General features: G+C 44.7%; 1 protein-coding gene across 11 annotated transcripts in view; it reads right to left on the bottom strand.

Moving 5' to 3' along the window:
• Window positions 1-13050, bottom strand: part of FRMPD2 (FERM and PDZ domain containing 2) — a 123677-nt gene that overhangs the window by 20217 nt on the left and 90410 nt on the right. For 7 of the 11 annotated variants that reach the window (XM_035267736.3, XM_035267735.3, XM_035267739.3 and 4 more), the window contains 5 exons: window positions 6626-6643; window positions 5813-6015; window positions 2973-3077; window positions 1087-1180; window positions 115-200 (listed from right to left, as the gene is read on the bottom strand). In XM_035267736.3, the coding sequence (XP_035123627.1) occupies window positions 115-200; window positions 1087-1180; window positions 2973-3077; window positions 5813-6015; window positions 6626-6643 (506 nt within the window). The remainder of the gene's footprint in view (window positions 1-114; window positions 201-1086; window positions 1181-2972; window positions 3078-5812; window positions 6016-6625; window positions 6644-13050) is intronic. The other 4 variants (XM_078343963.1, XM_003734444.5, XM_035267737.3 and 1 more) reach the window with 1 other exon arrangement.

The following is a 13050-nucleotide window of genomic DNA, read 5'->3' as shown; positions in this document are numbered from 1 at the left end:
GAAAAAGTTTTGTTTCCTGCCTGCCCCCCTCCCACCCAGAGGCAATTTCAGCTTCTGACGTTGTCCAGGAAAGCTCCAGAATGAAGGAAAGCTGATCAGTAATGGTCCACTCACCTGCCCAGGCCCCTTTAGGCACTGCACAGCCTGCTTGTGGGTGAGGCCGCACAGACTCACTCCATCCACCTGCAGGAGCCGGTCACCTGGGAAAGAAATGGATGTGATGTCATGACCTGGCACCTGGGGCTGCAGAAAGTTCCCTTCCATGAGGCCACTATCTGCTGCCCCTCCATGCAGCCTGGAGAAGCGGGACAGGAAGCAGAGGTGCCAGGCATCCCCCTGGAGTCAGCAGGAATCCTGCCTCTCTGAGCAGCCTCGCTCCCTCCTTCTCAGGCACATCACAGATCAGGGATATAAAAGCCTTTCTATTATTGGCTCACAGAACGGTTGAGCCAGCTCTGTTCAACCTTCTCCTTCCTCCTGTTTTCCTGTGAAACCCTTTTTGAAAGTATTTTCAAGTCGCTTAGATATCTATATCTCCAGGGTGTATTTTTTTTTAATTTCAAAAAAAGGTCAGGGAGACATGGTTGATGCTGGGGACACCAGAATTCCAGAAGAGATGGAGATAAGTAAGATCCTAGGTTCTCCTTTTGGCTCAGTTCTGGCAGTTTTGGAGACCAATAAAAATCATCCCCTTCCATCAGGGCAGTGGGAGCTGAGCAAGGGCAGAGAGAAGGCTCAGGTGTCCTCCCCGGATGTTAGAGTAGGGTTACCGAGGCCCACTTATCCTCCAAGGGAAGCAGGATGTTCTCCTATGAAGGCCAAAGAACAATACAAGTCTTTAAAGGCTTCTACTATTTTTCTATCACCTATGCTTCCCAGAGGGCCGCTGCAGACCCTCCAACCTATCAGATGGGCTGGGCAAGTTCTATCACCCCCATTTCAGGTGAGGAAAGCATGACCTGGAGAGGCAATCATTTGCACGAGATTTCAGAAAAGGAGCAGGGCAAGGCCTGGAGGCTGCCCCTCCCAGTCCGGGGCTCTTTTCATCACAGAGCCCAGAGCTCCCAATGTGACCCCATCTCTCACCCTGCAGGATCTGCCCTTCCTTGGCAGCTGGTCCTCCAGGAACAATGGATTTCACATATATACCACCATAGGGCACACTAGTGTTAATGCCACCCTGAAAAACACAATGAAAAACTCACCACCCATCTGTCCTCCTCCCGAAGCCTCCCCAAGCTCCCCAGCTAAGGGAGTCCCCAGTTACCCACCACTCTATCCCATGACCTCACCTCCAACTGGCACTGTCTTCTGTATTCATTCGTTTGTTTAGATTGTATTCTCCACAGAGTAGTAAGATTAGGTGTTCATATGCTTAACAATAGAAGCTAAGTGAGAGATCTGGGCATGTCCCCAGCCCAAGCACTGATACATGCCAGATGCTCAGCAACTGGTCACATGGGATGCACCACTATCTCTCTGTAGGTAGCGACCAATGTAGATGGATACGACTCCAGGCCTGAAGGCTTGTGCCTGGCACGTCTTGTGTGCTTTGATGGGCCAAAGGATATGTGCATTTTTCATTATCATAGATGTTGCCAGATGGCATTCCTATGTGAATATGGACATACTCACTCACATTTCTACCAGCTTTGTATGACAGTTACCATTTTTTCTACGTTCCACCAGTTATATTTGGCCAAGCTGGTGGATATAAAGTTTAAAATTTCATTTTAATTTAATTTGTATTCCTGTGGCTTTTCCTGGGTTTGAGTGTTTTTCATGTGTTAAATGGCCATTTGGACTTGAGTGAGACATTTCAGAAATTATTTTTGAAATTAAATATATGCAAAGAAAATCCAAGTTTTTGCCAGCCAAAGGAAACCACCAACCTCTTCTCAGCAAATATATATTTGTGAATTACCCAAAACTTAGTGAGCTTTTTGGATGAGAAATAGCTATATTTGGTGTCTGATAAGGCTGTTACCCCAAGCCAAGAATAAATTGACCATATTTGGTATCAGCCTGTTCACTCTACGTGGATTCATGAGCCTTACTGCTTGGTTTCTTACTTGGTCCCTTAAAATTATCTAATGATGACAAGTTCCATTGTAAGCTTAGGGTCCAGCAAAACATATATCCTTGCTCTAGGTGACAGCATTATCACAGGGGAAAGCAAAGGATGCCCTCCATCCACATATGTCTTGAATTTCCTCTGGAACTTTTACTCAGCCATAGCATTTCCTTACTTTGATGGGAGGTGCCATTCTATTTCTCATCAACAATTAAATTCAACAGTGACATTTCTGAAATCTAGACCCATTCCAGGGTCTCAAGGGAATGGATCACTTTCAATGCTCAGTAATAAAAGCAATACCTTCCAACTTCCCACTGGATTTTCACCAGCTTTGTGTGTGCCATTCCCCAACTTCTTGGTTAATCACAGTTACACAGGTGATCTCCCTCCACAAGGGTCTGCCAGGTAGAACTCAGAAACCAAATGCAAAATGCCAGTTCTGATGGAGGTCTGGCCCTGGGAGGTCTGAGCAAAAGACTCTACACTGATTCTGTGCTGGATGACAGTGGACTGCCCCAACCATCCTTGGCCAGATGACAGTGGACTGCCCCTCTCCCCTTTAGCTTGTGTCGCTGAAGCCCCACTCTGCTTCCCTCTCTCTGCAGTCCAGCTTGACCTCAGAGGCAGGACACATCGCCCAACTCTGCCCACACTGCATCCCCATGTGGTTGGAGTTCCCTAGAGCACGCCCTGCCCAGCCTGAGGCTACTCACTCTCTGTTTGTCTCTGAACTCATCCCCCAATGCAGGCCCCACTGACTTTCTTTATTACCCCTTGCACTTGTGCACACTTTGCTGGGCACACTGTCAGAGGCTGCCATTTGAGTGGAATGTTCACCCAGGCTCTGGAGGGACACCTTATTAACTGCTTTTCAAGCTGTCCTAAAAACTCTTACAGTCACGCTGAATCCAAGTGTCCCATCTTCTTTAACTAGTTCCACAAAGTAGATTTCACCAGCACTGATTTCTGGAGGTGACAGAGGGCAAGAAGAACCAGAACCCTGCCATAAACAAACAAAAATAAAGAAGAGATGAAGGCAGATGGCATCTCTTAGCTCTCACCTGCTCTCAGGAATAGGCAGCATTGTACCTCAGGAAGAGCTTGGGCTTTGGACTAGACCAGCAGGGGATTCATTTCCAACTTTGTCAGGACTTCTCCATGTGACCTCAGACAAGGCAAGAGGAACATGAGGGAGTGCTGGGCTGGGCTGACACCATTTCTAGGCAGAAGGTTTGGGTCACTGTTCATGTTCTGCTGTCCCTATGCCTAAAAGATGGGATCTTTTGTCCTATCTGCTCCCTTTACTTAGTGCTTTCTAATCACCATGCATGTCAGAAGATTCTAGTAACACACAGGAAAATAAACAAGCTGGAGGAAGCTGTACAATGAAGCCCTGATTCTTTCAGAGACCTTCCGCACCCCATGGATGGTAAGATATTTTGTCTAAATTTTAAAATTCAAGGAACAAAACAACTGCTGAGGGTGAGATCTGAAGTAAAAATGTAAACTCCACCATGCCGCACAGAGTGATCTGGCCACAAAGCTGGCCATGTGACCCGGAAGAACCTGCGCTGTCTGGGTTGGGTCCAACAACCTGCATCATGAACATGGTCTTAGAGCTCCCTTGTTCCCCTCAACTGTTCCCAGCCCCGGAAACCAACTCGCAGGTTTGCCACCAAAGAAGTCCCAGCCTGAAGGCCTCTCTGCCCTGCTTTCTGCCACAGAGGACCTCCCAGAGGAAGGCCTGGGGTGAAGGTTATGGTTCTGGAGGCCAGTCCCTTGGATTCCAGTCTCGGCTCTGTCACCTGCCCTCTGAGAGAGCTTGGGTGTGCTGCTTTGCTCTCTGTGCCTCAGGTCTCCCACCTATAAAAGGGGTTGATAATAAGAATGATCTCATTGGGTCACCATGAAGCTTCCATGAGCTAACACATACAAAGTGCTCAGGACACTACGTGGCACACAGATAAGCACTCAGTTAATGGCAGCTACTATCACTGTTCTTCCACCGACCTCCTGCAACCAATTCTTCATGGGATGTGCTGTCCAGGTGAGCACCATGGCCAACTAGGAAGGCACTGACATTCATGGTGACCTATCGCATGCCAGACCCTTGTGATAGGGGTCAAGACACACTACCTCAAAATAGGGCACCTTGGCACATTGAGGGAATTGGAGAAACAGCGTGTGCAGGAAGGTTTTTCCGACCTTTCCCTGCCCTTCTCCTTTGAAGCAGGCCCTAAAACCTAGGAAGGTTTTCTAACCTTCCCCTGAAGCAGGGCATAAGACCCTCAAGGGAGAACACCCTCCCTACATCCGGAACAATGGAGCATCTTATCTGGGAAGACACAGGGACTCAGAGAGGAATATGAACAAGCAGGCCTCGCTGAGTGCTCCCCAGCCTACATAATCCTGCTTTTTGTCTTATCTCATTTCTCCACGACTCTCCATTCTTCATTAAGCCCACTATAAAACATACTCAGGGAGACCCGTTTCTTCAGATCTTCATTTCCATATGAAGGCTCACATGTTACCTAAAACTTATGGTAAATACATGTGCATGCTTTCCTCTCAATCCGTCTTCTGTTACGGGGCCTCAGCTGACGAAGGTAAGATGAGTAGAAGAAAAATAAATGTTTCCTCCCTGACACTGGGCACAGCACCTTAGTTCCCATAACTGAGGACAGGCATTATTACCTCTGACATAAAAAGAGAAATGAGGTTGAAAAGGGTGCAATAACCTGCCTGTTTCAACCGGCAAGTTGTCCCAGCGAGAATGAGAAGGGCATGCACTCAGCCTGAGTGAGAGAGGAGAGGTCATGGAAGACCTGTTTTCAAAGGTCTTGGCAGCCTTTGGAGAAACCATTAATAACAGCTCAGCACCTTGGGCTGGAGACACTGGGTGCTGTGACCACCCCTGAGCCTGAGGGGCGAGAGAAGGGAGTGGTTGATGGGCCCTGATAGGAGCTGTGCTCTTCATAGAGAGACACAGCCAATCTGTGTCAGCATAGGGAGAGAGTAGGATGAAGGGTGTGCTGCTGAGACCCCAGCACTGCCACCCTGCCCTCACTCATTCACCACTGCAGGGTCCTCTCAAGGCTTCTCCTGGGCAGAGCAAAGCAGAAAACAGAAGCTGACTCAGTCCATGAGCACCAGCTGTGCAGGGCCCAGAGCGGAATGGAGAGGCTGGGGCATGGATTTGGAGGGGCCTAAGGAGACAATACCACCTAGAGTCCAAAGAGATGGCAAAGGACGGCAGAGCTGGAACTGGAGCACACAGCCCTCCATACACCTACACCAGGTCCCATCCTCTTCCTCCACGGGGTATGGTCAAGAGCAAAGCCACTGAGTTCCCAGCTTGAGGACCAATTTGAGGACAAGAATAGGCGGTGCCTGATTGCCCATGCCTCGCCATTGGCAGCAATCAACTTCCTCATGTTGCTATTACCATAACAATTATAATTAATGATTAAGGACTCCATAGGTGTCCACACAGAGCCTGCACCCAGGCACTGCCCTAGGAATTCTGCCTTCTCCTGTACATTTTTCTCAACAACCATGCCATGCAGGCTTTTGCTTCCACTTGCAGATGAGGAAGCTGTGGTTCAAAGGGTCCAAGTAACTTCCATCCACCTGACATGGCAGACAGAGAGCAGGAATGGCCTGGGGGCCAGGCTGTTGGGCTCCACAGCCTGTTCTGTTTCCTCCAGATATAGAAACTGAACCAAGCATGATTACCTTTAACGGCAGAAAAGAGAGCTGATGTCTCAACCTGGGCACTAAGCTCTGTGCCCCAACCATGTCTAGTTCTTCAATATTTCTGTCCTGGTTTTCTGTGTGTGACAAACTTCCCTGGTACCCGAAGCTCAGGATGTCTGTAGAGGAGACCCCAGAATTGGCTGTGCTATTCTTTTCTTCATTTTGGGCATTTCCGCAAACACCTATAAAAACAGGGCAAGAAAAAGTCAACAGCTTAAAAAGGCTGGCTTCTAGGTGGCATCCCTATGTGGGCACAGAGTTTTCCTCCAGTGGCCAAGAGGTCTTTTATAGCTGCTCGGGAACAACGTGAATTTAGCTCCTCCTGAAAGATGTTGCATTTACATTAGAGAAAGGGAAGATTCTACATGTGATTTAGAAACCTAGATAGAGCTTAAGTGACCCAACTATGAATGCACAGGCTCAAAACAAGTTCATAAGGCCAGCTTTCCCTTATTAAGCTCTGGCCATGTGACAGACACCTTAGATGTACATACACAGGAAGATACAGACATCTTCCCATCTTCTCAGCAGACCCACCAGGAGGTGTAATCCAGTTCAAACATGAGAAAACAGAGTCAAAACGATTAAGTATCTTGCCCCAAATCCTACAGCCAGCATGTGGGCAGTGCCTTAAACACAGCCTCTCCTGGAGACCTCACTGAGCACATCTGCAATCACCATGTGATCCAAAAACCAAGGCATGGGCAACATATCAGGTTCTTTTGGGAGGCTTGGTAATAACCAGACTGCAGACCCCGGTGAGCAAAGGCTGGGACACTGACTCCTGCTTACCTGTGTCTGACTCTTGACCTGGCATAAAACAAAGAAAAGAACATGAGGTTGTGAATCAGTAGAAAAACTTTGGGCAAGGTACTTAACATATCTCAACCTCAATTTTCCTGTATCTAAAGTAGAGATAATATCAATATTGTAGAATTAATGAGGCTTAGAGATTATGTAGAGAGAAAATATTTTACATATGAAAAGAAAGATAAAATATATATATATACATGCATATATGAGAGAATATATATTCTGTCATATATATATATATATGGCTCACACACACACACACACACATGCATGTATGCACAGCTTAGTACATGGCAGACCCTCAATAAATGCGTCTACTGTTAATATGTTATTATTAGCTGCTCAACAAATATATGTGGGAGGAATGCATAACAGTTAGATTTTCTTTAGACCTGGATACAAGTAGATTTACTACTTTTGATATACTCGTTACCACTCAGGAGAGTGCCCAAACTCACATGCTGAATGAATTCAATTTGAATAAATTTGATTTGTTGAATTTGATTTGAAGTTCTTCAAATCTAAGCTATCCAGCAGGAAGTGGCAGGGCCACTGTTTCGTAATACTGTATTTCTGGCCATTTCATTTACATATTCGGCCATCATTGTCCTTCTGGCAGTATCGTTAGCATCGGCTCATTCTCTTCCACATCCTCCATGAGAGGCGAGGATGGGATAGGATAGAATTGAAAAGTCAAGCCATGTGGCAATGGTGTCTTGCCAGGTAGACATGAGCTGCGAGACCTTCTTTAGGTAACTAAAACTCAGTTTATATTGTAGACCACGACAGATGCTCATCATGACCATTTTATCTGTCTGATCCTGACCTCCAATCCAGCCCAGCTGCCTTAACAGCAACCCAGCCAAATAGAAGACAATCAAGGTAGTCAAGTCTCTGCCACAAAGACCCAGCCAGCATCACCACAGAGACGTCTTCCTCTGGCTGGCAGCTGCATGAGGAAACCCCACCATGATGGAGGCAGCATTGCCAACAGATGGCTGGGGCCCCACAGTGAAAGGGCATTTTATTCCCAGCCATTGTGGGAAACCCATTGTCTGGAATTCTAATGTGAGGTTGTGGTTTGAGAATAGTAGACCTTGAGTGCCACTTTTTGACAACTCCCATCGCAGCAGGCCATCCTTGGACTATGCTGAATTGTGATTCAGTCGCCTGCATTGTGTTTCCTGACAATGTATGGGAGGGTTTGACTGCTCCTGTCAGTGGAGGATATGGAAGAAAACACAGGGATTGCTGAACCACCACAGAAAGGAGAGCAGTGGCGCTGGGAAATCTGACAGAGACAGCAAGCCAGAGACTGGCACCAGGGATGTTCTGAGGCCAGCCCCTGGGAAGGCTCCAACCATGGGATAAAGGGTGTGCAGCTGAAACCCCAGCATGGCCACCTTCCACCTTCCGTGGCTTCTGGACATGGGAGCTGTGTGGCATTGTGTACATGTACAAGAGTAAGAGAGTGTGCATGGTGTTCAGAAGGCAAGGCAAATGCAGTGCCTACATTTAGGACCTAGACAATGCTGGCTGGTATGACAGGAAGTCTTGCTATATATAAGGGGAAACTGTGCAATGCCCCTGGAGGGGAGGAAGCAATCGTGAGCCTGAAGTTGCAGGAAGTCTGCTGTTAATTTACAGGATTACTCAACCAAAAAGCAGCAGTGGTCCCAGAAAACTAGGGAAAAGGGATGTTAGCCTCCCCCATTACTTCCTCCAAGCCCCTCAAACTTGCTCCAGACAAAAATAACAATATTATCCTTTGATATAGGCCGTTGTTGCTCTCTCATTCTTATCCAAAGAATGAAGAAAAGCATCATTTAAAAAATGCTTTACTCCGGGGGAAGATGGCCAAAAGGAAGCTTATCCAGAGTGAACCAGAGCAATATCTGCGTCTCTGAGCTAGGTACTGGTTTTGTTTTAAAGGGACTATTTGAACAGCTGGATTAACCCCCAAAAAAGGCAGTGAAAGCAACCCAAAGGCATCCAGCCAAAGCAAGGCAGGTCACTGCCCCACCTGGAAAGTGTATCAGGCACAGACGATCTGGAGGGCATCACCCCCTCAGTTCTCAGAATCAGATACAGCAATTTAGTCCAAGACTTCGGCAGTAAACAGACCAGGAAAATGCTGACTTGCTGACAACCACCTGGAGTCACAGACCCGGGCAACAGCCCAGGCCAGCAGCCCCAGACAGACTGGTGCCTTGTTAGCACAGACCAGGGCAGAGATTTGGACTAATACCAAGAAAGCTTGTGAAAAGCAAGTGCCCATCCCACAGAAGGGAGAGTTGGAAGCGGGGAGGGGGATACAACCAGACAGGCCCCTCCCCCACAAGATCCAGCAACTGGAGTCCCTCTCCCAGGAGAGTTTCACAGTTAACACATCCTCCACCTGGGAACGGCAGGCTCGGCAGAGGGAAAGAGCCCCCCATTGGGAAGACGGGGCTAACCCCACCAGTATGGAAATCAGACAAAGAATAAACAGCAGCCTGGCTGAGAATGAGGCAGCATTCTCTGCCTCCACAGACAGGCAATGGACAGACTGTCTTAAGTGGCACACTGACAACTGTGTTTAAGAAAAAATAAAAGTCTCATACAGAAGAAATAACCCCAACTTTAACAGAAAGAATGTCCACTCAGAGAAGATGGGAAGAAACCAGTGCAAAAATGATGAAAACATCAAAGTCCAGAATGCCTCTCCCCCGCAGAGAGATCACAACAACTCACTATCATGGCAACAAAACAGGTCAGAAAACGATTTTGACAAGCAGACAGAAGCAGGCTTCAAAAGATGGGTAATAACAAACTTCCCTGAGCTAAAAGAATATGTTTTAACCCAATGCAAAGAAACTAAGAATGTTGAAAAAATATTAGATAAAATGCTAACTAGAATAACCAGCCTAGAGAAGAACATAAACGATTTGATGGAGCTGAAAAACACAGCATGAGAACTTTGTGAAGCATACGCAAGTTTCAATAGCTGAATCGATCAAGCAGAAGAAAGGATATCAGAGATTGAAGATCAACTCAATGAAATAAAAAGAGAAGGCAAAAAAAGAGAGAAAAGAGTGAAAAGAAATGAACAAAGCCTCCAAGAAATATGGGATTATGTGAAGAGACCTAATCTACATTTGATCGGTGTACCTGAAGAGGACGGGGAAAATGAATCCAAGCTGGAAAACACTCTTCAGGATAGTATTCAGGAGAACTTCCCCAACAAAGCAGGCCAACATTCAAATACAAGAAATACAAAGAACACCACAGAGATACTCCTCAAGAAGAGCAACCCCAAGGCACATAATCATCAGATTCACCAGGGTTGAAATAAAGGAAAAAAATACTAAGGGCAGCTAGAGAGAAAGGTTGGGTTACCCACAAAGGAAAGCCCATCAGACTCATAACGGATCTCTTGGCAGAAACCCTACAAGCCAGAAGAGAGTGGGGATCAATAGTCAACATCCTTAAAGAAAAGAACTTTCAACCCAGAATTTCATATCCAGCCAAACTAAGCTTCACAAGTGAAGGAGAAATAAAATCCTTTACAGACAAGCAATTACTGAGAGATTTTGTTGCCACCAGACCTGCCCTGCAAGAGCTCCTGAAGGAAGCACTAAACACAGAAAAAAACATCCAATACCAGCCACTGCAAAAACGAACTAAATGGTAAAGACCAATGATGCAATGAGGAAACTGCGTCAACCAATGGGCAAAACAACCAACCAGTAACAAAATGGCAAGATCAAATTTACACATAACAATATTAACGTTAAATGTAAATGGCCTAAATGCCCCAATCAAAAGACACAGACTGGCAAACTGGGTAAAAAGTCAAAACCCATCTGTGTGCTGTATTAAGGAGACCCATCTCACATGCAAAGACACACATAGACTCAAAATAAAGGGATGGAAGAAGATCTACCAAGCAAATAGAGTGCAAACAAAAGCAGGGGTTGCAATTTTAGTCTCTGATAAAATGGACTTCAAACCAACAAAGATCAAAAGAGACAAAGAAGGACACTACATAATGGTGAAAAGATCAATGCAACAAGAAGAGCTAACTATCCTAAATATATATGCACCCAATACAGGAGTGCCCGGATACATAAAGCAAGTTTTTAATGACCTACAGAGAGACTTAGACTCCTGCACAATAATAGTGGGAGACTTTAACACTCCACTGTCAACATTAGATAGATCGACGAGGAAGAAAATTAACAAGGATATACAGGACTTGAACGCAGAACTGGAACAAGAAGAACTAATAGACATCTACAGAAATTTCCACCCCAAATCCACAGAATATACATTCTTCTCAGCACCGCATAGCACTTACTCTAAAATTGACCACATAATTGGAAGTAAATCACTTCTGAGCAAATGCAAAAAAATGGAAATCATAACAGTCTCTCAGACCACAGGGCAATCAAATTAGAACTCAGAATTCAGAAACTAACTCAGAACCACACAGCTTCATGGAAACTGAACAACTGGCTCTTGAATGTTGACTGGATAAACAATGAAATGAAGGCAGAAATAAGTTCTTCGAAACCAATGAGAATGAACACACATCATACCAGAATCTCTGGGACACATTTAAAGCAGTCTTTAGAGGAAAATATATAGCAATAAGTGCCCACATGAGAAGAAAGGAGAGATCCAAAATTGATACCTTATTGTCAAAATTGAAAGAGCTAGAGGAGCAAGATCCAAAAAACTCAAAACCTAGCAGAAGACAAGAAATAACTAAGATCAGAGCAGAACTGAAGGAGATAGAGACACAAAAAAACCCTTCAAAAAATCAATAAATCCAGGAGCTGGTTTTTTGAAAAGATCAACAAAATAGACAGACTACTACCCAGATTAATAAAAATGAAAAAAGAGAAGACTCAAATAGATGCAAAAAATTAAAAAAAAATAAAGGAGATATCACCACTGACCCCACAGAAATACAAACTACCATCAGAGATTACTACAAACAACTCTATGCACATAAACCAGTAAATCTGGAAGAAATGGATAAACTCATGGACACTTGTATCCTACCAAAACTAAACCAGCAAGAAGTTGAAACCCTGAATAGACTTAACAAGGGCTGAAGTTGAGGCAGCAATTAACAGCCTACCAACCAAAAAAAGTCCAGGTCCAGATGGGTTCACAGCTGAATTCTACCAGGCATAGAGAAAGGAGCTGGTACCGATGATTCAGAAACTATCCCAAACAATACAAAAAGAGGAAAACCTCTGCAACTCATTTTATGAGACCAACATCATCCTGATACCAAAACCTGGCAGAGACTTAACAAGAAAAGAAAACTTCAGGCCAATCTCCATAATGATGAACATAGATGCAAAAATCTTCAATAAAATACTGGCAAACCGATTGCAACAGCACATCAAAAAGCTTATCCATCACGGTCAAGTAGGCTTTATCCTGGGGATGCAAGGCTGGTTCAACATGTGCAAGTCTATAAACGTAATTCACCACATAAACAGAACCAAAGACAAAAACCACATGATTATCTCAATAGATGCAGAGAAGGCCTTTGAGAAAATTCAACATCCCTTTACACTAAAAACTCTCAATAAACTAGATATCAATGGAACCTATCACAAAATAATAAAAGCCATTTATGACAAACCTACTGCCAATATCGTACTGGCACTAGACAAGGATGCCCTCTCTTTCCACTCTTATTCAACATAATATTGGAAGTTTTAGCCAGAGTAATCAGGCAAGAAAAAGAAATAAAGGGTATTCAGTTAGGAAAGGAGGAAGTCAAATTTTCTCTATTTACAGACGACATGACTGTATATTTAGAAGACCCAATCATCTCAACCCAAACTCTCCTTAAGCTGATAAGCAACTTCAGAAAAGTCTCAGGATAAAAATCAATGTGCAGAAATCACAAGCATTCCTATACCCCAATAACAGAAAAACAGAGAGCCAAATCATGAGCAATCTCCCAATCACAATTGCTCTAAGAAGAATAAAGTACCAACGAATACAAGTAACAAAAGAGGTAAAGGACCTCTTCTAGGAGAACTACAAACCAATGCTCAAGGAAATAAGAGAGGACACAAAAGATGGAAAAACATTCCATGCCCATGGTTAGGAAGAATCAATATTGTGAAAATGGCCATACTGCCCAAAGTAATTTATAGATTTAATGCTATCCCCATCAAACTACCAATGACCTTCTTCACAGAACTGGAAAAAACCACTTTAAACTTCATATGGAACCAAAAAAGAGCCTGCATAGCCAAGACAATCCTAAGCAAAAAGAATAAAGCTGGCAGCATCATGCTGCTGGATTTGAAGATATACTACAAGGCAACAGTAATCAAAAGAGCATGGTACTGACCAAAACAGAGACATAGACCAACGGAACAGAACAGAGT

This window comes from Callithrix jacchus, chromosome 12 (genome assembly GCF_049354715.1).
Source record: "Callithrix jacchus isolate 240 chromosome 12, calJac240_pri, whole genome shotgun sequence".
NCBI classification, from domain to species: Eukaryota; Metazoa; Chordata; class Mammalia; order Primates; family Cebidae; genus Callithrix; species Callithrix jacchus.
The sequence above is the reverse complement of the archived record's forward strand: the minus strand, read 5'-3'. Positions and strand labels throughout refer to the sequence as shown.